Raw genomic sequence first — 27627 nt, 5'->3', positions numbered from 1 at the left:
TTTACACAAAAAGAAAAGTATATTGCTGGAGGACGTTATTATCCAATTCAACATTTGCATATGTCAATGGCATAAACTTTATGGCCAGGATGTTTTCTACGTACGTGGGCACGTACATTAGATACATGTTTAGTCCTATAAGAACAATAAGGACAATTGAACCTTGGCAATTGGCCACATTCAAATTTCGAATGATAGTAGAGATTGTTCTTGTGACTGAAGACACTCGGACAATTTGGACATGGAAACTTTGGCTTGTCCGTAGGTAGACCACCACCATTGCCGTTATCCTTACGTTGACAAGACTGACGTTTATTGCCTACGATTGGTAGATAAACGAAGTCTCTTGGTAGTATATATTCTGAAACAGAAAGCACAACAAGGGTCAAGGTATAAAAAACCCTATATATCATTTTCTTTGTAAACTCGATTTCTGAATACGTAGTGTTGCTGAAGCATTTGTCGTTTCAGAATAATCAATAAGATTCTCCTAAAAAGAATGAAGAAAAGAAAGAGGTATAAAAAGAAGGAAGGGAGGAAGGGAGGAAGGAAGGAAGGAAAAAAAGAAAGAAAAAAAAGACAAAAAAAAACGAGAAGAAATAGAAAAAAAGGAAGAAAAAAGAAAGAACGATAGGATCAAAAGTCGACATAAATCTAAGGATAATATAAATTGAATTCATTTTCCTCCTGATAAATTTTCACACTATAAACAACGAATAATAATAATAAATTCACCTAATCTAATTAATCCTCGACTTAGAAACATCGTAATTATGGTAGATTCGATAAAACATACATGTATCTATTTATCTAATATAATGATGTTCAAATAATACCTTGATATATAACAAAATGTGTAACAATTTATTGCACATACCTAACAACGATTACAATCTATGCATTAATATAATAACATTATAAATATACATCTGCACGATTATGACAAGACATATATTTAAATTACAATTATTTCGATTTTCTATTTTTAATAGTATGCCCTTGATTTATTCACAATTCTTAATCATGATCATGAGATGAGGTGAGGATACAATATACACATATTTTGCAAGATAAGTCGCCTTGATAAAAATATATATAATATGTGTGTGTGTGTGTGCGTGTGCGTGTGTGTATGTGTGTGTGTGCGTGCGTGCGTATATATATATATATACACGTCACATGTTTTTTCTTATAATCACAAAAAAACATAAGAAATAACATAACATAACTCTCTCTCTCTCACTCACTCACACTCTCTCTCTCATTCTCTCTCTCTCTCTCTCTCTCTCTCTCTCTCTCTCTCTCTCTCTCTCTCTCTCTCTCTCTCCCTCCCTCTCTCTGTCTTTGTATTCTTATGATTATCTTATAAGTACACTGAAGAGAAGAATAAAAAATTTAAAAGTCATAAGACGTGATCGATATAATCCAAGATTTGTTCATTTACAGGATGGTCCAAATTTAAAATAAAAATCAATTAGAAGACTTTTTCGATCTTGTAGTTTTACAATCTGAAAAAAAAAGACGAAAGAATAAATAAATAGTATCGAAAAAGAGTGATCAATTTTTTAAGAATCATCTATAGACTGTTGGTCCATCTTGTAATTGGAAAAGAAAAAAAAACAAATATACACAGACACATGAACAAATAATAAATACCAATTGATCAACATTGACAGTAAGTGTTCTTTCGTAAAACCTTTAAAAAATTATAAATTAAAAGGAAAATATAAAAAAAAAACACGAGAAGATGACTTGTTACAAATACGTACAGAATCATAATTAAAGGCTGAAAATAAGAAGAAAAAAAATAAAAAAGAAAAAACAGAACAGCGATTGTTGTAATTATACCTGAAAAAAAAAGATTATTCGTTGATAATACAAATTTATACCGAAGTATAAATCACGATCATATTATATATCATAAATCATAAATCACAATACAATACACAAGGCAAGAATAAAAATAAATAAACAACAATATAAAATAAAAAAAGACGCAATACAAGCGTAATAAAAATCGTTCGACGTAATAGTATATATTATCTGTTTGTTCATGTTACGATTACTTCATAGAAAAATTTCATTAAAACAAAAAAAAATTCATTATTCTTCGTCTTCATTGGGGAAAAAAAAAAAGAAAAAAAAAAAAAGAACGAAACGAAACGAAATGAAACGAAACGAAACGAGACGATCCAGGCGAAACGATTCGGATCTTCTTAAGTATCTTCAAAGATCTGATTGTTTCTGGTGATGTTGAGATTGTTGCTGATTTATATCAACCGTATAAACGTCTTTTCCTGGGTGACAATTTCTTACGTGTCTGCGTGCATTGGATATGTGTTTAGCTCGGTAATTACAATAGGGACAATTGAATCGTGGCATTTGACCGCACTCGAATTTCTGATGATAAGTTAAGCCACCCTTACGAGTAAAAACACTTTTACAATTGGAACATGGATATTTTCGATGAAGGACTTTTTCCCATAAACCCGTTCTCGTAATTGGTATTGTTCCCATAGGCATTCCCGTGGAGATCGATGAATGACTCTCCAAAAGAAAGGTCCTTGTAGAAGGCAGGTTAGCGTACACTTGATAAGACAATCCTGAAACACATGTGTACCCATTTTGACTAAAAAATTGTATAATACCTCTTTAATAACTTTGCATTAACAGACAAGGAGATGATGCGGAACGAAGCTTTTTGTTTCTTTTTTGTGCTTTTTTTGGTATTGCTTTTTGTTTTTCTTTCGTTTTTTTTTTTTTTTGGCGCGAGATATTTTTTCTTTGCTCGTTTAAAAACACGGTTCTTCGGTTGAAGAAGCATATATGTATAATATATGTGTGTGTATTCTTCAGAGGTTGAGATTCATCGGTGATGAATAAATAAATATCTTCCAAAGGATGAAACATACAATTGATCTATATATCACGAATTTCAATGAAACGACATTTTTTATTAAACATTAAAAAGAGGGACACATATATTGACACTTGTAAAATGTAGCTTGAAACTTGACCAGTCGTCAAGTCGTAATTATGTAAATAAATAAATAAATAATAAAAGAAAGAAAGAAAGAATTAAAGAAAGAATTAAAGAATGAATGAAACAAGTATTAAGTTTAATTATATTGACAAATATAATTTTATATATATATATATATATATACATATATATATATATTGATTTTATTCGATTAATTAAAAGATTCAAAAAATGTGCCCTCGACCTTAGTATCTAAGTCCGATTTAACTATGTAATCGTACTTTAAATTAGTTGAAACGTCGATTACATAAATTTTACGACCGAAATGTTTTCTAGGTACATGTGCACGTATATTAGAAGATTTCTTCGAACAGTATTGACAATAAGGACAACCAAATCTCGGTAGTTGACCGCATTCGTACTTGACGTGAGTACCAAGATTGTTCTTCCTGTTGAATGTACTACCACATCTTGGACATGAGAATCTCTTTTTGCATTTGGTAGAAGAGGTTTGATGTTTCAGTGGCATCATCCTGAAGTCACCCAATTGAATGATATCTGTAAAAGAATGTTTATCAAATAATCAGTCATCGATATTCAAAAATAAAATCCATCTATTGAAGGAGACTATAGTAGGAATCAATGACAAAAGGATATTGATTATGGTTGAAAATCTCATGGTATTACATTAGATCACTTAGATGTAATTTTTCTTTTTTCTTTTTTTATTGTTAAATCATTCGTATAAGAACCTAAAACTAACACAGATTCTTTGCTTTTCTCTTTCTTTCTCTCTCTCTCTCTCTCTCTCTCTCCCACTCTCTCCCACTCTCTCTCTCTCTCTCTTTCTCTCACTCTCTCTCTCCCTCTCTCTTTCACTATATATATATGTATATATATGTGTGTATATATATATGTATATATATATATGTATATGTATATGTATATGTATATGTATATGTATATGTATATGTATATGTATATGTATATGTATATGTATATGCATATGCATATGTATATGTATATGTATATGTATATGTATATGTATATGTATATGTATATGTATATGTATATGTATATACACGTAACTAAATTTGTTATATTATATTAACGTTTAAATCGTTACAATAAATTATAAACTTAGAGATATAATATACGGGGATGTCGACATTAAACAGGATCTTAAACGTATCCTAAGATTTTTCCTTCTTCATAGATTCTAGTCGTCGCGTAACGTGTCAATTAATATTTCATGCTTATCAAAAGTTTTATGCGAGCCGATTTATGCCCAGAATCGTTTCGAAAAATAATAATTCTTCTGAGTCCATTATCAACGAGCGTGTAAATTATTTCTCACACTTTATAATTACAGTTAACGAGGTTCACGCTTTGAGAAAGAAACAAAAAATAGGAAGAAAGAAAATCCCTGAATAAAAACATCCCAGATTGACAAATAATCGTTGGTAGGCAATAAAATATCTAAAAAAGAGAAAAAAAAAAGAAAGAAATAAAGAATAAATATAAATTAAAAAAATTATCAATGAAAATATTTCAATCGTCAATATGTCCAGTCCATTAAGAGCATGCGGAATGTAATCAAGTTGATTTGACATGTACCACATAAACGTCGTTACCAGAATGAACGCTGCGAATGTGAGTGTAAACATTAGAGGTTTTCTTCGAACGATACTTGCAATATGGACATTTGAAGCGTGGCTGTTGGCCGCATTCATATTTAATATGCTGACGAAGATTGGCCCGACGATTGTATGCTCTGCCACATGTTGGACAAGCGAACTTAATGCTTGATTCGGTCAACAACGTTAAAAATCTTTTCGTATCACTCTTCGACTCTTCCTTGATAAGATGATGATAGTCTGAAAACAGAAAAACAATACCAAATACGATCCGTCATTCGCATGTATGAATATTTTTGCATGATCTCCTTACACCACATGCTTCTTTTTTTCTTTCTTAAGATTCTAGCAACTCTCTTTTTTATTTGCTCTCTTTTACAAGCTTTTTGTTTTTCCTTTTTTATTTTATTTCTTTTTCTTTTATTTTTCTTTATTTTTTTTTTTGTTTTTATTTTTTACTCATTTTTCCCCCTCGTTTCTTTATTATTTTTTTTTCTTTCTTTTTTTTTTTGTTTTTCTAATTATTATACAATGACCTAGAAATTATTTAGAAATTGTGTCACTAACAAAGTTTTTGCGGGAAATGTATTATAGAAAAATAAATATAAACAGCTTGGAAAATATATAAACGGAAATGAATATAATAAATAATTAATATATAATTCTTATACACACACACACATATATATATATATAATGTATAAAATAACTATGATCGATATGGTGATTATTTTTTCTCTTCTCTTTTCTTTTCTTTTTTGTTTTCTTCCATCATCATGGTCATGATTTTTTTTTTACGCATAAGTATTTTTCATGCTCCTCCCCACGACTCATGTTATTAATCATAATAGCATATTTAACTCGTTCAACTTTTTTTCTTTATATACGTTAGACGCATCGTATAATACTCCGTAAAGTATGTTTCTTTTTTTCAAATTTAATATAATGCGCCTTCACGTATCACATAAAAACGAGAAATTTGTCAAATTCGATCGACTTTTCAATTTTTTTTTATCTTACATTATTATTATTTCTTGTTAAAATTTTACGTTAAGTATGCGTACAATGTACTACTATTTTGGCAAAAAATCTGAACGCTTCCATCAAATTTTTTTTTTAATAATTTTCCATTAATAATATCTTTTATATCAATAGAAAAAATCATCACGTTTCAACAAAAAATAGATTCGTTATCGTGAAAAATCATTTTCTCACAAAATTTGTAAAGAACACTAATTTGTCATTGTACACATACACTGTTAAATAAAGAAAAAAAAAAAAAAAAAAAGTTTATCACCCACGCGCATAGAAGTATCGCACAAACGCACGTACGTGGGGAAGGAAAAAGATTTGCACGATTTGTAGAGCAAATCGAAACAAACTTGAAGAGTATCATCCGCATTAAAAGTATATAGCATTTACAATAGTGATTGCCTAATAAATTTCCTACAAGTTTACCTAAGAAACTAATGAAATGAATTTCCCATTAATTCATAAAGATTAGCGAAAAGGAAATATTAGAGGAATTTATTGTTTTTACAGGAAGTATAACTAAAGCGAGTAAAATATATATATATATATACATACATATATATATATATATATTTGTCATGAATTAAAGAGATCATTAGATAAGTGATTAGATGAAAAATACTTGGAGTTTTATAAATTATACAATATGTCGAGTAGGAGGATTGTAAGGGAAATTGGTGGATAAACGTGTGTCTTGCACATAAACCACAGAACCCTTGTGTTTCCTTCTAATATGTTGTTGAACATTAGACGTCTTCTTTGATATCATATCGCAATAGGGACACTTGAATCTTGGTGGTTGGCCGCATTCGTATCTCAAATGTGTCATCAGGCTTCCTCTCTTGTTATAGACACTGGTACAATTCATGCAAGGATATCTGACGATACTTCTATAGTATCTGTTCAAGTAACGTAGTCGCTGACTGGCCGATCTGAAGCTCGCGAAAAGACCTGAAAAAAGGAAAAATTATGGGTCAGTCGTGGAAATTCGAAAAAAGGGAGAAGAAAAAAAAACGAAAGGAAAAGAAACGATCCAGGGAAAACGAACAAGAAAAAAAAAGAAAAAAAAGAAAGAGAAAAAGAAGAAAAATAAAAACGTAGTAATCAATTTCATCATTCTACCCACTTTGATCTGGTTTTCGAATTCGACGATCTTATCAAGTATCTATAAAGTATTTGGTAACTCTTTATTTGGGAGGTTTCTTATATATAATTATAGGTATATTATCAATTACAATAATATTAATTATTATTTTTCTCGTCAGTATCATATAGTAAAGTTTGATATCCATTTCGGTGCTTCTCGATCATTCTGACGTCTTTTTTTTCCCTTTCTTTTTTACATATATTTATATGTAGATATATATATATGTATATAAAACAATAATCCGATTCCAACAAATTTATTAGAAAAATTTATTTAATTAACTTCAAGGAAGCACTCGGATTTGCGTAGATTAACGTTCCGTAAAAAATACACTGCGATTAACAAACGAACTTCTCTACAATATCACTCACAGGATTACTTACATTTTACTTCATGGAGAAAAAAAAGGAAAAGAAGACTCGCGATCCATGTTAGAATCGATTCAAAGACCCGACGATAGGGTCGTGATTCGTAGAGATTGAGAAACACCAAGAATCGATATCTCGTGGTCGATTCGATATGTTCTTCGTATCGATATTATCACCGGTAACATCCTACGTAAATCAAAGTAATAATTATAAGTATTACTTCGATCGATATTCTCGATGATAACAACGACGGCAACAGGAACAACAACAACAACAACAACAAGAATAATAATAATAATAATAATAATAATAATAATAATAATAATAATAATAATAATAATAATAATAATAATGATAATAATAATAATGATAATGATAATGATAATGATAATGATAATGATAATGATAATAATGATGATGATGATAATGATAATGATAATCGTAATGATAAAAATAACGCGCACTCTAATTCGATCAGCAAGTTCTAGATAGTTTTTTATAATGATCAATTATTTGCAACTTCTTGTCCTTGTGCACCCGACGAACGTGAACGTACATATTAGAAGAGAACTTTGCTTTCTTCGTACAATATGGACACTGGTAACGTGGTTCCTTACCACATTGAAATTGACAATGTGTTTTCATGTCTGAAAGTCTGCTATAACCGTTGTTGCATTTAGGACAATAAAACTTCTTTCTGGTGTTCGCGTTAATCGTCATCGTCGTCGTCGTCATCGTCGTCGTCGTCGTCGTCATCGTCGTCGTCGTCGTCGTCATCATCATCATCGAATTGTTCGGCCAATCGTTAATCGTATTATTTCCCTGTTCCATTTCTCTTTCAGGTTCAACGAAGACGAAATGAGAATCCCTTTTCTTCTTTAGATTTTTTTCAAACATATTTCTTTCAACCGATTGATGATAACTCTTCGCTTGTATTATAGCAACTGGATGGAGGAATGAAGTATCCGATACCTGCCGGATCAGTGAATCTAGAAACACAATCGGAAAACAGTGTGAGCTATAAAATACCTAAAACTAAAAAATATATATTATCACTTTCAAAACATCGAGTGGGAGTAGTAACATTGAATAGATAAAACAAATGTCGTTTCTCTCTTTTTTCTTTATTTTTTTTTTGTTTTTTTTTTGTTTATTTTTTTCTTTCTTTCTTTCCTCTTTTGCGTTATTTCTTTTTTTTTTTATTTTTCGTTTTTGTTCCCCCTCGCAAACAACAATTCGTGTTTTAGTTTCTTTGATTTTGTTCTCTTTCTTGTTGGTTGCACATTTGATATTCATCAATGTCATATTTGTCGATCCTTCGGAAAAAAGATCTAATAGAACGCACACTCGCACGTACACGCACGTACACACACGCACACACGAACACGCTTGCACGCACGCATACGCAGGACGTTAGACTAAATAATAAAATATAAAAAATATGGATCGAACGATTAAATTGATATCCGTCGGGGATCCCATCACGGTGAAATGAAACATCATCATTCGTGTCAGTTCTAAACAAACCTGTTTTATAATCATTATTATTTGTCGGATAATGAATCATATAAAAATAATAATTGAAGAAGACGAAGAAGAACAAAGCAGAAGGAAAGTCTTGTTACAAGTTGATTTTGTTCAAGAAGAAAATTCTTTTTTTATTAGAAATACAATGAGAGATTTATGATAATTACAGACTGCAGAGCCTGACGTCGATATAGAATGATACATACGATTATAATAAGTGAAATGAGAGGGAGTGAGAAGGGGAAGGTTATGGGGATGATTATGGGGGAAAATTAATATAAGAATGAGACATGAAAATACAGATCTTTAGGAGATCGTTCACACGTATCGATTTCTCCTTTCTTTTTCCTTTCGCTGCATTTTCTTTCTTTCTTTTTTTTTCTACGCATTTCATGTATATATATATCGAATAAAATTTGTCGAATCCGATGAATTCATCGGTTACATTGTCGAGAGGGCAGTGTTGTATAGTGTGCACGTGTAAGTATCAATTACGCAAAGTATAAAAATAATTGATCCGTCGCTTGTTTTTAATTTTCATTTATAACGTATCATTATAATAATATATTATAAATGAAAATTCAATGTAAAGAAAGTCTTGTAAGAAAAATAAAATTGACGTGGATATCGAAGTGTCCTTACGTTGTAATTCGATATAAATTCTACGTCTGTGTAAAAAAAGAAAAGAAAAAAAAGATAAAATCTATATGGATGCGACTGTGTTTATAAAAAAAAAAACGAATAAAATAATCTGATTCGAGGGAAAATAATTAAAAAGAAAAAAAAGAAAAAAAAAAGAAAGAAAAAATAATCAGACGCAAACGTGTGAACGATAAACTGTTAAATCAAGCCGCGTAATTTTCATTTGTGTACGTGTGTGTGTGTCCATATGTGGGTGTGGGTGTGGGTGTATTTTGTTTGTTTCTTTTCCATTTAATTGCCCAGCCTTGAGTTGTTGGGATCACGTCCACAGCCGATCTTGAGGTGTCTTTTTAAATTGCCACGTTTAGCGTAACTCGTTTCGCAATATGGACATCTGAAAGCTAATGCTGGCACTATTACTTCGATACTTTCGGGAAGTTCTCCATCTACTACTCCTCCAACTCCTCCTCCACCTCCACCTCCTCCACCACTTCCACCTCCACTTGCTACTGCTGCTACTCCTGATCCTGATCCTGTTCCTGTTCCTGATCCTGTTGCTGTTCCTGATCCTATTCCTGTTCCTGTTCCTGATCCCGTTCCTGTTCCTGTTCCTACACCTACTCCTGTCCCATTGCCACCATTTCCTCCTCCACCTCCTGCACCACCTCCACCTCCACCTCCACCTCCACCTCCAACTCCAACTCCTTGAGTAAAAAAACAAAAGATTTCGTGCTGTTTAAATAAATCCTCATTGGCGATCGACATGTTGCAACTTCCACATTTAAACGGTCCGACATTTCTCACTCGTTTAGGGGTTGATACAGCATCTGGAACTAATCAAAAAGCAGAGATCTATCTCAAATTTATATATAGATATATATATATATATATACATATACACACACATATATATATATGTATGTATTTATATACATTATTCGATATCGAGAAAAATTTGTAAGTGAAAAAAGTTGTACATGCTTCATGAAAGATTCATTCCAACTATTATTATTATTATTATTATTATTATTATTATTATTATTATTATTATTATTATTATTATTATTATTGTCTATTTATTATTAATCTACTAATTAGTAACATTCAGAGATAAAAGAAGTGATCTAAGAAAAAGAAAAAAAAATAATAAAAAAAGAATAATAATAAAAAAATAAAAACTGGATTAATCCTAGAGAAAACTAGGAAAAAAGGAACACAAAAAAAATAAAAATAAAAAATTTACCACTCGTCTTTTTATTTTCATCAGTCTTCTTCATCGATCTTGTAATTCTTGGTTTTGATAACCAATCCTTATCATCTGCAACATAACAAAAGTAATTAGCTTATTTTCTGCTGAATTATCTGCATATTCGTTCAAACAAATAATAATAATATCGGATTATATATATTATTATTATTATTTATATACATGATAATGATAATAATAATAATAACAATATTATTATCAGTATTTAATAAAAGTTAATATACCATATTTTTTGATAATTAGTAATAATATATTATGTATATATAAGTAAATATATTAATATTATTATACACAGAAATATATAATTTTGTTTATAATTACATATATAAACATAATATTTTAATAATTTAATATTGTACACATTATTTTTGTTCATAATAAAATAATAATATGACATAAGAGAAAAATGAATGTAACATTAGCTTATTAATAATTATTTTAAATTTAGAAAAGAAAACCTTGACGTACTAATTAATAAATAAACTTTTGTGGTTTTACTAATATTAATGATTATATACATAGTTAATAACATATATAATAATAATGTATACGTATTATGAATAATATATGGTAAATTAAGATGATAATATATAAAATGATAGTGAAAGATAACAATGTTGTACTATCAATATCGAGTCAATTAGAATTAATAATAAGAGTTTAAAAATTTGTTATAAATATAAATTTGAAATATTCTTTTTATTCAATTATCCTCATGTTTAATTTAAAATCATTATTTATTATATATTGAGGGATTATCATTCGTCAAATGGCTAATAATCAAGATGTCATATTACGAAGAATAATTATTTCTTAATATTAGAAATAATTTCTTTTCTATCTAATTTACTTCTAATCGAGACAGAAAGAGAGAGAGAGAGAGAGAGAGAGAGAAACAGAGACTGAAAGAAAAAATACTTTCTTGTTTTTGTTATTAAAAATAACAAAGGAAAATATATCCTTCGCATTTTAGAAATATCTTTTTCAAATAATAAAAACAAGGAAAAGAACCTTATTCTATAACATAACAAAAGCGACGTGATTAGATGATTCTTTGTATTTTAACCTTCAACAGGGGTTGTTTATACAATTCCGAGAACGAGCTGTTTCAAATGAATATATACACACACATATATATAAATCGAGACTAATTTGAAACAGTTCTGAGAAATGTAGTTGTCACGGACATAAAGCTTTACGTCACACTATTGAAGATCTTCTAAACAATTGATAATCCTTCGTTCGTCGAATAATATTGTTTACATACGATATAAACAATATAGCCAGGACTCTTCTCGATCTCGTACTATTACTCCGTAAACGTTCGTCGAGAAATGATCAGTCTCTACCGGTCGGAGGTTCTAAAATTTTCTATCGTAAAATAACTCTTACAAATTATCACAAATCGTTTCTAATTACGAACAGTTATGAGAACGGTGTTATAAATATTTTACGAGTATATTAATCGATCCAGGAGTATATCAAGATCTCTTTAAAATCAGGTATAATATATCGAGGTTAGATTTTATATTTTTATATATATTTAACTTTTTATTTTAATTAGTTGATCCAGGATTATTCTTCGTATCGACTTGATAACAGAATTTTATACGTAATAATAACTCCGTAAAAGAAGAAAAATTAATAATAATCAAAACGAAAGGAATATGTTCATGTGTGTGTGTGTGTGTGTGTGTGTGTGTGTGTGTGTGTATCTGTGTGTGTATCTGTGTGTGTGTATTTATTACGTGCGTGTAAAAGAAAAATATTATATATTAGATAGAAACATATACTAACCGATTAAAAACCATTGTAATATGTGCTTGTGAAGAATCAAAATCTAAATCGATATCGAAGATTAGAAACTATAAAACATTTATAACATTTATTAATTCACATATTTCAAAAATCGAACTGGCAATCATAATTGTATTCAGTTCCTTATAATTGACGATAGGCACGAATGATTTAACAAAAATATTTAAATCATATTCTATAGTTTTTTTTTTTTTATATGTATATTTATATACATCATACTTTTGCGAGTGATCTTATGAAAATATCGAAATAGAAAGATTTGGATATTTCCAACGAATCACATATCGATTTAATCGATTTAATCAAACAAGTTATTAAGATTCTAATTAGAAGGTAAAATAAAGAAGAGGATTGTGATGACGAAACGTATCGTAAACATTTATTAAACACATTAATACTAAGAAGAGACACTAACTCGATCGACTACTTGTATATATATATATATATATATATATATATATATATATATTATATATATATTTATTAATATATTTCATAATTAAATAATATAATATTATTTACTTATGAAATACGCAGAAAGCATAATTTATACAAACATTATTACTGAGAAATGTTTTCCAGAGTATAGGACACGTTCTCCGATCTACTGCGTTCAATATTAAATTCACATCAGCTGAGATTGACTCGTTTAAATTGACAGTACATTAAACGCAAGAATAATAATAATTATTTTTTTTTTCTTTTATTATTAATTTTCTTTCTAACTAATAAGCATAAGTAACTAATCGGCATAAGTAGCATTTCGATTCCGATGGTAATAATGTATTTGATAATATTTCACATGTACATTCACCAAGACGAATATTTTTCAGACAGAATATAAAACTGAATTTTTTCTTCGCAAAATCTGCGGCATTCGTCGCTGAAAAACTGAAGAAGAAAAACGTAATCATTGATCGAAAGTAGATCGATACATAGAACGCTATTTTTTTTCTAATTATTAATTTGTTATATTCATAAACGATAATCGTGAAAAAAAAAATATATATATATGTATATATATATATAGTTCGTTGTCGAATTCTCTCGCAGAGTTCCGTCTTGGCTAAACAAATATTACGTAATTTTTCTTTTAATTAAAAAATTTCCAATTTGTCGACAAATTGCAGTATCTCGTCGGTGAACTCATTTTCTTTCATAATCTAAAAATAATACAATGGTAAAAATTAAAACCTTTTTTTTTTTTGTTGGTTCTTCATTTCTTTTTTCTTAAGTTTATTTAACTGTCTTTTTCTTCAACTATTTATTTAACTTTTCTTAAGTTTATTTAATTGATCTTCAAATATGTACGATTTGGAGATAGGAATTGAAGCGATTAAGAGAACGACGAAATGTATTTGTTGTTTTTGACTAGTTAACTCTTGGATTAAATTTCTCCTTAAATAAAGATCGTCGTTTTCCTTATATAAGTCCTCGAAATTTATTCATTCATCTTGTGTATCATAACTTATATAAATCTAATTCAATAGCTATGCAAAATGGTAAAGAAGAAAATTATTAAATATATTTATTGGGTTAATAAATAAATATAAATTCTTTTATACAAATAAAAAATTTATTGGTATGAAATTAAAAAAAAAAAAATTGGAAAGAAATTGTAAGATGTTTATTAGTATAAATGGCTGATCATTTTTCTTGTTATTTATTCTTTTTTTTTTTTTGGTAACAAATACATCGGTCATTAAATTTTATTATATTTTTATTTATAAATCAATAAATTACAAATCAAACAAAATAAATGTAGTTTTATTATAATTCTATTTAAAAAAAAAAAAAAAAAGGAAAAGAAAAAAGTTTGTATCGATTTATAACACCATTTCGTAAATTTATTGATTGATTCATGGAAATAATAAATTATAATAAATAAATGCCGATATTATCATTTAATGAAATAAAGTCTTCAAAAATTATAATACTGCACTTATACCTAAATTAACCCAATAGATATAAATGTTCTCTTTTCAAGCTTAATGTTCATTTTTTTTCCGAAAGAAGAGAGGACCGACGTCAATGTAACAAGTATATCCAAACTTTATTAATAATTATAAGTTTATCATGTATCATTTAGATTAAACTAATTTTCATAATAATTAGCAGACAGGTGTCATTCGTTTAAACAGACAAAATAAAAATAAATAACGTCAATAATAGTAATAATAATAATAATAATAATAATAATACGAACAAAAATGAAAATAGTCTTAATAGTATAAAAACAACGAAATAAAAGTTAAATTAAATTAATCGTAAATTAGCTTTAACTGGTCGAATGTCGGCCAATGAGGATAGGGGGAACGTAGAAAAAGTAAAAAAAATAAAAACGAAAAGAAAAAACAATAAGAATTTTCATTCACATCATTCATGAAATCTTAAACATAATTCTTTTTCGCTTTAACAAAAAAAAAATTAAAAGCGTCCACATTCCGGCATTCGATCGGTTAATCGCATAGTTAATTTCTATCAAAGAAAAGAAAATAGTAATGCTTTTTTTCTTCATTTACGCATACGAATAAAACTAAAAAACAAAACGAAAAGAGGAAGTTTCTCATACAAAACAAAAAAAAAAGAAGCGATCTTCTTACGACCTGATACTTTTATCTTAATTTCTCTTTTTCTCTTATTTTCTCTTTATATCTTATACTGTTTTTTTCTTTCCTCTTTTATTTTCTCTTTCTCACTTTCTTTTTTTCTTTTTTTGGTCTTTTCTTTATCTTTCATTAATTTTTTATTAGCCTCGTAAAAAAGTCCGTATCAAAAGATGCACTAATACGTAAAGGAAAGGCGAGGAATGAGAGAAAATAAAAAAGAAAAAGAAGAGAGAGAGAGCGAAAAGAATGAACAAAATTATAATCGAATTATAATCGTAAAATTATTCGAGACATGCATAGATAATAATAAATCATAAAGAACAAGATATAACATAAATTTCAATCTAATCCGAATCGATAATTTCAAAGTCTTCCGGTATACAATCTTGTTGCTTATTTTGTTTCATCGTACAATGGTCGTAATGTTTCTTCGACAAACGTCCACTGAGATAGACGTTACAAACAGGACATTTAACGGCTACGCTACATTCGTGTCTCTTATGGTATGTAAGTAATTTCTTTGCTCTAAACCTTTTAAAACAAATTGTACATTCGTACGGAGGAATATCACTGCTGAGATTGCATTTCGATGAAGGATTTTTTGTGCAATGATATTTAATATGTTTAGCCAAATGATTTGATCCAACGTAAGATCTCTGACAATAAGTACAAACGAAACACGGCTTCGAATTATTGATGACCCATTTACTTGTAGGCATTACAGGCGCGTCTTCTTCTTCGTTATCAGAATCTATTCTTATAACATTTTTTGATAATTTCCGTTTTAAATTCCTCCTGGTCGATTGATTACCATTATTTTTATCTGTAACACAAGCGAAAACAAAAAAAAAAGATAGAATTATTATCACTCACATTTTTGTCAATTATCTAAATGTCTCCTTATATCCGATCGTATCTTTTTTTTCTTTGGTAGTTTTAGAAATGGACATGATTTTTTCTTTTCTTTTTTCTTTTATATATATATATATATATATTTATATATATATATATATATATATAAAATATATATGTTATGTATATGTGTGTATACATATATACACATATATACATACATATGTAATAATAGTATTAATAATAGTAGTAGTAATAATAATAATAATAATAATAAGAATAATAATAATAATAATAAGAATAATAATAAGAATAAGAATAAAAATAATAATAATAATAATAATAATAATAATAATAATAATAATAATAATAATAACAACAACAAAAATAATAATTTGTGCCAATTGTTTTATCAATTCATATCCGGATTATTTTTTCATGTACGAATTACGAACGCAAAAAAAGAACTCCCCGTTCTTTACCGATCGTTTACTCACTCTTTCTTCCCCCATTATATTTTAGAAACAAAAACAAGACAATTAACAAAAATTTTCGTTTAACACAAATAAAACAACAAACAAAGAACGTATTCTCCTTTTCTTGTTCTAATTGTTTCTTTTTCTAAATAATCGAAAAAGAATAACTGTTAACATTTAATAATACGTAACATTACTACATCACTTATTACATCACAATTAATTTTAAGTTAAGAGACTCAAGAATACAGGGCATAGGTGAGCAACTGAGGTAGGATGGAATGAAGTGGGTGGGGTGGGGTCAGGTGGGGTGGGGTCAGGTGGGGTGGGGTGGAATAGCGATTAAAAAATAAAAATAAAAATAGATTTCTAATATGATACAATACATATTATTTTTTTATAATATTCATTCGATCATTACTATTTCGAGGATACTACTGTACTATACATATATATATATACATATACATATACATATACATACATATATATATATATATATACATATATATATTGCATAGTGCGTAGGAGTATATGAGTGTATATAGAATACATCGTGTTAATTAGGTTGAGAGATGCAAGAAGTACGTCGTCTATGTTTCCTTAGACTACTGCTATGAAGAAACGTCTTCTCACAAGTAGGACACTTTTGTGTTCTCCCACAATCGTGTCTTATATGAAATAACAGATGTGATTGCTTCGAGTAACAGGCACCGCATTGAACGCAGGAATACGGTCTTGTTTTTTGTAGCTGATGACACGTCGCTCTTGGATTCCAATAACAGTATCTCCTTTGATGAAATTTAAGATGTCCCGATAGGGTGAAACCTTTACCACAGTATTTACAACTGTAATTTCTCTTCGAATCGATCAGGTCCAGATAGATACCTGAAACATGATTTCAAAAAAAAAAAAAAAAGAAAGAGAAAAAATATGTATATATATTATATATAATAATAATAATCATCATCATCGTAATAATAACAACAATCGTTAGATCCCAAGGAATAGTGAATCGCTTTACGTGAAAAAAGAAAAAAACGTCGACAAATGAACTAAAAAGGTAGAGGAAATAAAAAAAAAAATTAAAAAAAAAAAGAGAGAGAGTGCAAGGTTTATCACAAATTTTTGCTGCTCTTTTATACGGATCTTTTTTTTCTTGTTTTTCTTTTTTTTTTTTCTTTTTTTTTTTTCTTTTTTTATTATTATTAAATCTTTCCGATATCAATTTATTGTTACGTCGTATTTAATAATAAGTTGCACGAAAGGGGAAGGAGGAAACGCTCTCTGAAAAGTCGTAAATTAGAAATATTTACACTCTCCGAAATAGATTTTGTTGCCTAAAAAAAAAAATTAAAGCCCATCCACTTGGATATATTCGTGACCATTGATTGCAATAATCAGTAATACAGTTTTGTCCTATCAACTATAGTTTAAGTTCGATAAAAGTCCGTCTATCAAAATTCAAGATTCTTTTATTTTTGGGATCCGTTATTATATTTCTCTATATATTTTACAAAAAATATTGATGCTTGTTGAATTAAATCTCGCAATGTTCCATATTCCACTTAAAAGAAGAATTGTAATTAACAAAAATCTATAGTTTAACATCGTTAAACAATAATTTCACGATAATAACAAATATCTGTGCTAGTAAATCGAAAACTAAATCTAATACGGCGAAATCGATGCTGTTATTTTTGAAATCATCGGATGAAATATACCAAAGAATAGGGTTTAACTTTTAAGGCACGATTTTCAAAATCTTTTTTTTTTCTGTTTATTTTCTTGATCTGTGAATTATTTGTAAATTTTTTTTATTTTTTTAAATAGTATGTATGTATGCACGCGTGTGTGTTTTTATGTGTGTATCCGTGTAAAGGTAATATTTGTTAAAAAAAAGAACAACGTTTATTAAAATCAATAAACAATCTCGATAACGAAGCGTAATATACCTCCTACGCGTGAGTAGTAAATATCTACACACATATTAATTAAATCAGCACATTCTATAGATGATGACGATAGAAGAATATCCATTAGTAGCAATAGTAGTAATAGAGAAAGATAAATAGTATCTCTTAGAATTTGAAAAAAATAGATAATAATAATAATAATTAAAAGAGAAAGAAAGATATATATATATGTATATATATATATATATAAAAAACATCCTATGTAAATGCACGAATGATTTAAAACAATAATAATACCTTCGGCATCCTAATGCATAATTCACACGAAATAAATACACTATAAATGTATCTTTGTTAATAGACGATAATAATTGATCAGGCAAAAAATTCACATATATAATATAATAGTTTTTTTCTTTCTTTATAAGAAATTCTTAAACAATTAACAAATATACATATATATATATATATATATATATATATATATATATATATATATATATATATATCCTAAAGATCGCTTGTTAGAAGCAACATTGTTGAGTTACCAAAAACGGATCTTACAAAGCGAGATCACCTCACTCACTCACTCACCGAGTCACTCAATCTCCCACTCAATCTCTCTCTCTCTCTCTCTCTCTCTCTCTCTCTCTCTCTCTCTCTCTCTCACACACACTCTCACTTCCCCACTCTCTCTAAAACTCTAGAGAAAATATCTAGAAGTTAGAAAGTCCGTAAATATAATTATTCATTATTAACCATATTATATCACTCGAGTGTTATTATTTCTTTTTTTTTTATTTTTTCTTATCTTTTTTTCCTTTTTTTTTCTAGGTAAAGACTTATGTTTAGTAAAAAGATCATGCGTTATTACTTAGTATTCTTGCTGCTGTATTATCTGTTTGGTGTGGTGTATATCTTATCGAAGAAGAAGAAGAAGAAAAAATATAATAATAATAATAATAATAATAATAATTATAATAATAATAATTATAATTATAATAATAATAAGAATAATAATAATAATAATAATAATCATAGTAATAATCATAATAATCATAATCCTCTCCCCCCTCCCGCCCCATTCAAACAGAGACAGGATCGAGAACTAGCTCGCCGGTTATCGTAGCATCGATTTCAATTTGTGCCAAATCATTGGTCTCAGGTTTTGCGAGATCCTTGATGTGATGAAAGCTGTTACATCCGCGGCTTCTGTGCCTGTATAAGCTTGACCTGTATAAAAAGGTCTTCCCACAGTCTTTACATTTCTGAGGATTACCACATTCGTGTCTAACGTGCCACATCAAACTGTTCTGCCTAGAATAACTAGAACCACAAGCGTAACAAGAGAAACGACTATTTTTCCCTGACTTGTATAATTGCGATACGGGATTCAAGTGGCATCTATAATAAGCATGAGCTTGTAATATACTGGCACGTGTGAAACTCTTGCCGCATGATTGACAACTGTAACAACGCGTGGCGTCTTGAGAATTCGGTGACGATTGATTTTCACGTAACAATTCTCGAGCAAATACTTCTGAAACAAATAATTGAAAAAGAACGATATTGAATCGCTGTATAATATTACAGGATGTTTCGTCTATAACTGAGAGACGAGAAAAGCAACGACGACAAAATGTTCTTTTATAAAGGAAGAACGTCGTTTGATCTCTCATATTTACGGATTTCAAAGTCTGCTCGATCGAAATTAGAAGAAAAATTATTATTACACGAGCAGGTAGAAAAGGGTCAAACATTTTCTCATCGTTCTCGTTTTGAATCCTTTTTTTTTTTTTTTTCTATACCAAGTCTCACGTTTTTTTACGGAACACCCTGTATATTCTTAGGTGAAATAAAAAGATGAAATAAGTGGATAAAGAATAATTATAACAATTTTAAAAATAATAATAATAATAATAACAATAATAACAATAATAATAATAATAATAATAATAATAATAACAACAACAACAACAGGAACGACTGATGGTCACTATGAGAATGTTGCAGTGTTTTTCTTAATTAAGAAAAAAAAAAAATGAAAGTATACGGTATAATTGAATTGCTTTTTTCTTTTCCTTTTTCTTTTTCTTTTTCTTTTGAAATAATCATCATACTTACGGGTACAGGTAATATCCTGTCCCGATCCAATCGCTTGTTCCAATGGTGTAGTCGAAGTAGCAGCATTGCTTTTCTCACTATCCAGATTCCAATCGATCTTCTCCGTAGTCGATGACTCTTCCTCTCCTTGCTTATCATTAGTCTCTGTAACAAAAAGATCGTTTATTAATTTTAAAGGTACAATTGAACACCTGTCCAATTGACTCTCGGATGGTACTCATGCGAATCATAGCGTCAATCTTGGCACAAGCTATGGATGAAAAAGAAACAGAAAAAGAAAAAGAAAATAAAATAAAGAAAAAGAAAAAAGAGAGAGCCGACAGAATATATGTGTATATGTATATATGTATATATATATATATATATATATATATATATACATATAAAAATAATATACATGTACACATATACATATATATATATATAAAAAAATATTTTTTATGGGGAACCTTACCGATCTTGGACGCCTAACTGTAAAAAAAAAAAAATAAGAGAGAAAACGAAAAATACGTATACATGCGATGTCGAATATTCGAGCGCATTTTGGATTTTTATTTTCAAATCAAAGATTACAATACATATATGATTCGAGAAAGAGAGAGAAAAAAGGAGAGAGAGAAAGAGAGACAAAGACAGAAAGAGAGAGAGAGAGAGAGAGAAAGAGAGAAAAAAAAACAAGAAAAAGGCAATCTTCTCTCTTTCTAAGATCCTTGAAATCGAAGCTGTAGTGGAAACGATGACTCTCTTGATCGATGATAGTGATTGATCTAACTTTCTTCGAAGATCCGATCGGAGCAGATTCGTAACCTAAAACAAAAGAAACGAGGTATTTTCGTCAGTGATGGTTGATCTAAAATTTTTTTCATCTAAAAATCTTTTTTCTTGACTTATGAGATAACACAGACTCGATTAAAAATTTTTCTCCATACGTTCCTTATTCGTATTAACAATTAAATACTCAACAATTAAATCCTAACAAGTATATAAATCTTAATAATAATAATAATAATAATAATGATAGTAGTAGTAGTAATAATAATAATAATAATAATACAAAAAATGTATTTATTCAATATCCGAATTTAATTTAATTAAATAAAACAATCATTTTCAAATGTTTAAATACTTAAAACATATTTTCGCTTATTATCGAATTTGAAGAAATAGTTCGAGACGAGATTTCGAAAAACATGCAATTGATTTTTTTTTTTTTTTTTAAATCAACTAAGAACTACTTAGGGACCCACCTCGACAAACGGGTACGGAATAAAATGACAAAGAAAATTAATTAAAAACGAAAGATCGTCCATTAAAACATAGACACGTACGTATATAAAAAAGAAAATAATAAATAAAAAGAGAAGAGAAGAGAAAAAAAATCGAAGAAAGACAGACACATAAGATCAAATCATTTTGTTTAATGTTGTTCGTCGATAAGAAAAAGATCCTCCCCTTTGTGATTTCGTCTGATATGAGTATAAATATTATGCGAGTATTTACTTTTGAGATTACAATATGGACATCGAAATCTCGGTTCTAATCCGCATACAGTACGCAAATGTGTATTCAAAGAACGTTTGTTCTTGTAACCCAAAGAACATTTTGGACAAACATAATTCTTCAATCGTTTCTTGTTCAATATTCGTCTAACTTCGATCGGAAAGGAGGGATCCATGAAACATCCCATTTTCTGATGCTTTTTTAGATGAGAACTCGATGAATAAAGATAATTGCAATAAACGCAACGATATTCAACGGACTGATGATTCTTGGTATCAGGTAATACTGAAACAGAAAAAAAAAAGAAAGAGAGATGAAAGTAAATCGATCAAAGAGCAGATCCCTAGTTATTTTCTAATTAATTAAATTAACTAAGAAACGAAACTCTAAACACTCTGTTGAAATTCGGTAAAAAGGTAAAGAAAGAGAAAACGATAGACAGACAGGTAAATAGATAGATAGATAAATTGATAGATAGATAGATAGATAGATAGATAGATCACACAACATTATCGGGAATGATCGTATACAAATTTTTGTTAAATTCGGACATCGTGTTGAAATACAATAATGAATAGAAATAGAGATCATATAAGAGATCATTATCGACAATCGATCACGTACAAATTTTCTAGGTATATATTACGTGGAACCAAAAGTTTCCTTAAGTGAGGCACAATTTTTAAAATCGACTATCCCTCTTGGAAATTTTTTAATCGCTTGCAATTAAGAGCTCTTCCCTCATGGTTTCTTTTTCCATCTGACAAATACATTAATAATCGATTTTTAATGTGTACAAAATCCACGTATATAAATATATTATGTAGGGTTGAAAAATGAATTCAAAAGACGTTTCTTAAAAATAACGAAGAGCGATAAATATATTTGATGAATCTTTACAGATTGACCGACGATAACGGAAAACTCTCCTTCGTTTTCTCGGCCAATCGTTCTTGAAAACTTTTTCGAAAATTGGCACAAAAAGAAACACACACATCCCCATGTGCGGGCACACACACACACACACACGTACACATGTACACACTTAATTGTCATAACGACGAAAGAGAAAAACGAAGAAAAAAAAAGGAAGGGAAAGAAAAAAAAATACAAAAAAAAATATCGATTAATTCGTTCACGTTTGAAAAATAATTCCACATCAATTACTAGCCTCGAGATCGATAACATATATCTTCTGGCCATAATGTCTGTGTTTGATGTGCGAGTACATGTTCGAACGTTGCTTGCTCCTGTAACGACAGTAAGGACACTGGAATCTAGGACTCTTACCACATTCGTATTTAAAATGACGCCAAAGTGCATTCTTTTGTTTATATATCTTCCCACAAGTGTTACAAATATGACCCTGTTGTTGTTGTTGTTGTTGTTGTTGTTGTTGTTGTTGTTGTTGTTGTTGACGTTGTTGTTGTTGTTGCAGCTGCTGTTGCTGTTGTTGCTGTTGCTGTTGCTGTTGCTGAGAGGATTGTTGTTGAGAGGATTGTTGTTGTTGTTGAAATCGCTGTGGATCTTGTTGATTCTTCCAATTCACAGTTGAATAGTGGTCAATCATAATGGCATCCCGTGGCGTTGTATATTCGTTCCAATATACTGCAACATCACATCGAAAGAGTAACAATGGATAACCTGTGAGACATCAACTCTTGATATATTTCCCAACGAACGTTGACAATTATTCGAAATTCGATTTCGAACTCGTACATGCATCGTCACTCTTGTCTCTTTGCAGCTATCGTCAATGTGATCTTATTAAAAGCTATTAGTCTTTTTCTTTTCAAATTGAACAAGTGATTAAGATAAAAGAACAAGAAAAGAAAATATTTATATAATTAGGATTAATTGGACAAATTATTACAACTTTCAAAATAAAAGACAATCACACTATATACCTAAAGATAATATATATGTATATATATGTGTATATATATGCTATATATATGCTATATATATGCATATATATGCCTTTGAGATCATATCAGAACTGAACCCATCTCGTAATGCATTGGTGATGTTGATAAAGTAAGTTGCTTCTGGACTTCCATCAGGGATTCTTTCCATACACTTTTGAAGTATAATTCCCCAAATCTTTTGGGACACCCTGTGTATATATACATACATATATACATACATATATATATTGAATAAACAAAAAAATTATTAATACTCTCTTCGTGAACAATTTATTAATAATACAATATTGTGTGGGAGTATGTATATATACATATACATATACATATATATATGCGTGTGTATAATATATATATATATATAAATATAAATAAATATATATATATATAAGATATAAATTTTTCTTTCAACAGTGTCATACAATCGAAATGATATAACATTTAAATAACCATCGTGATATTATTTCAGTCGATTTTTGTAATAATATTAATAGACAATTATTATTATTATTACTATCATAATTAATATTATTATTATTACTATAATTATTATTATAATGGTGATATCGTCAAAGGATAGATGTTAAATTTGGATAAGTGTGTATCCTAACAACATGATCTGCTAATGTATCAGGTCTGCTGTAAATTCTTCCGCAATGAGGGCAAACACACTTCAGTTTAGTCGGGCCACAACCGTACCTGATGTGCCTACTCAAGGAAGATTGATTCTTGTATCTCTTTCCACACTTTGTACACTGGTAATCTCCAATTCCACTCACGTTAAATGATAATTCTGAAACGAAAAACAAACATAAATGACGTCGATTATTATCTGATCCAATAAAGAGATACCATGATTAATCATTCTTTCATACTCGCTGTTAACTTGGAAAATAAAATAAAAAAAGAAAAGACAAAAAATACTCATTTATATACAACAACAAGAGAAGGAGAATATTTAATACTCTTAATTATCGAATAATATAATTCAAGTAAGAAAATCTACGGCGTTGATTAACTTGATTAAACTAATTTAAACTAAATAATAATTAAGTTCATTTATGCTTGTTAATATCGATCTTCTAATTAAAACTAATTATATGAGTGTATATATATATATATATATATTATATATATATATAAAATTCAAATTATTAACATCTAACTAATTAAATTAGTTAGAAAAGAACTTGACATGATTTAATCTTATCTCAAAGTGAATTATTAATCCTAATCTGAAAAATGGTAAAAAAGAAAATAGTGAATTAAATGAAAAATCACACGATTCATATGATAGAATTTTTCTTTTTTTCTTTTTTCTTTTTTTCTTTTTTTTTATTTGAACGACATAAAAATATACAAAGTCACATAAACAAACAACTTGTATACAAAGTGTGTTTAACGTTATAACAATTAAATTTTACAATCAGATTTTTCTTTCTTCATTTTTTCTAGCAACTTCATACTCACGCGCACGTATTTAGAGATATCACGTACACACACACACACATATATATATATATATATATATATATATATATATATATATATATATGATTGCGCACACAAGCGTGTATATACATGGTGGGTCTATAACTTCAAACACCATAAAAAATTTTAGAGATATAGAGAAACTTCATTTACAAAAATCATATAGCTACAGAGTATTATACTATGGCAGCTATAAAAATTTATGGATCAACACGTAAAGGACATACGAAATTATTATTTTGTTTATTAATTAATTATTTATTAATTATTGTAATTTTATATATTAATCACAATCTGCATCTTATTTTTAGCAAAATAAGGCGTATCAAGTTAGTTAAGAATTTGTTTATAAAAAATTGTTTATAACAAATTGTTAATTATTTATAAACAATTTGTAAAAATGGAGAAAATTTTGCCCTTTAAAACGATATTTGATTCACGTCGCTACGACTTCTAGTTCCGGAGATATTCCGGTTCAAATATAAGACACTTAAATTAGGTCACTGACCTACATTTCATTCATCTTTACTCGGTGACACACTGACCTATATAAATTCCGAGAATTTACTACGACCGTACTACTACTACTACTCTTACTACGAACAGCTGTACCGCGCGACTTATGAATGAAAATCTTTCGAAGACGATATCTTCGGAACGAAAAGTCGTAGAGACTTGAAACCAACGCCGTTTTCAAACATATTTTATATTTTATTTATTTAAATATTGCAACAATATTGTTATAATAAAATCGATTTTGTTAATAATTTTTGAAATTAAGTTTTTTCTTCTAATTCTTAATAAAGACATTACTATAATGAAATCATTGAAATTTTTATTATAATCCATGTAAACTTTATTTTGTTTATTTAAAAAAAATTTATTTTGTTTATTTAAAAAATACATTAATAATTGCTAATATATAAAATTGAAAGATTAAAAATTCGACAGACACTGAATATGAATTATTAACTAAACTTATAATTTTTCGACTTACTTCATTATTTTTTTTTTTTTTTACATATATATAAAAAATATTTTTGATCGACCAGTACGATAAAAAAACATGATTCCATTTAAAAAAAAACTCAAGTCTTCGTATGTCCTTTATGCGTCCATCTACAACAAAATTAATACTACCATATTATGCAGAACTCTGTATCATAGATTTTTGTAAACAAAGCTTCTCTATATCTGTAAAAAAAAACATATACAAGGTATATACAAGGTAATCAAAGTTATGGTTCCACTCTGTATATGTATACATATATATTTGTGCATACATTTATGGCCCCCCTAAAAATACTATTGCGTGTAGAAAAACAAATCTATTTATATATATTTATATATTTTTAAAAATCTATTTACATATATTTCAATACGTGTATCACAAAAATGTCGTATTAAAATTGTTCACTGTTCAAATAAAAAATAATTATTTTTTAATATATGAATTATAAAAAAAGACACAAATAATTTGAATAGTGAGATATCGATATTATTCCGATCGATATAGGCATGGACAAAATGTTTTAATAAATTAAAAAAAGAACCAATTTTCTTTTTTATTACGAAAAAAAAAATCAAATCAAAGTTAGAGAAAAATGAAAAAAATAAAAAAAGAAAAATCAAAAATCAAAATCACTTAAACAATTTTCAATTGGCCAATATATATATATATATATATATATATATATATATAATTTTCTTTGAATAAATAATAAAGATAATATGACAAGTTATATAAAAAAAAATAAAATAAAATTTCATATTGTTCATATAAATACATGTGTCATTTGAAAAAATCGCGACAATTTTTTTTTCTTTTTTTTTTTTTTAAATTGTTGGCGTATAAAATTCATAGTAAATTTTTCAAATGACCCTCGTATATACATATACATATATGTATATTTATATAATTTGAAAATTACATTATCCATGTAATTAATAGCTATAATTAATAACTATAGAGATTAAATAGAAAATATTAAAGCTTTGTATGATAAATTTCGAAACACGGAACTATACACAAACTGACTTGACATTGTCTACAACAATACCTCGTGCTGCGTTTTTTAGCGCTTTTGGCACATAAAACACACCCTTTCAATGGATTTTTCCTCTTGACCTTGTCATTAATATAATAAGCCGGGTAATGTCTTTCTGTAAAGACAAAACACAGTAAAAACGATTATGTATATTGCATTAAAAATTCTCTCTGACGTATGTTGCTCGATTTTATAATAAAATATACTTAAATTCTAATTAACAAAAAAAAAAAATTGCACAAGAGTCAACAGACTATTTATAATG

The 27627-nt window shown here is 28.3% G+C and overlaps 1 protein-coding gene across 37 annotated transcripts in view; it reads right to left on the bottom strand.

Moving 5' to 3' along the window:
- Window positions 1-27627, bottom strand: part of LOC127068415 (longitudinals lacking protein, isoforms A/B/D/L) — a 132812-nt gene that overhangs the window by 65791 nt on the left and 39394 nt on the right. For 4 of the 37 annotated variants that reach the window (XM_051004563.1, XM_051004566.1, XM_051004564.1 and 1 more), the window contains exons 7-9: window positions 23189-23506; window positions 21899-22183; window positions 20906-21205 (exon numbers count right to left, since the gene is read on the bottom strand). The exons of 17 other annotated variants lie outside the window; for them this stretch is intronic. In XM_051004563.1, the coding sequence (XP_050860520.1) occupies window positions 20961-21205; window positions 21899-22183; window positions 23189-23506 (848 nt within the window). In that variant the 3' untranslated portion in view covers window positions 20906-20960. Of the gene's footprint in view, window positions 1-845; window positions 3542-3687; window positions 4463-4600; window positions 4861-5245; window positions 6604-7784; window positions 8157-8799; window positions 10170-10579; window positions 10655-14455; window positions 15854-16662; window positions 17247-18997; window positions 19815-20398; window positions 20543-20905; window positions 21206-21443; window positions 22184-23188; window positions 23507-27627 lie in introns of those variants that run through there. 16 more of the 37 variants (XM_051004577.1, XM_051004583.1, XM_051004582.1 and 13 more) reach the window with 16 other exon arrangements.

This window comes from Vespula vulgaris, chromosome 13 (assembly GCF_905475345.1).
Source record: "Vespula vulgaris chromosome 13, iyVesVulg1.1, whole genome shotgun sequence".
Classification (NCBI taxonomy): Eukaryota; Metazoa; Arthropoda; class Insecta; order Hymenoptera; family Vespidae; genus Vespula; species Vespula vulgaris.
This window is presented reverse-complemented; position numbering and strand designations above follow the sequence as displayed.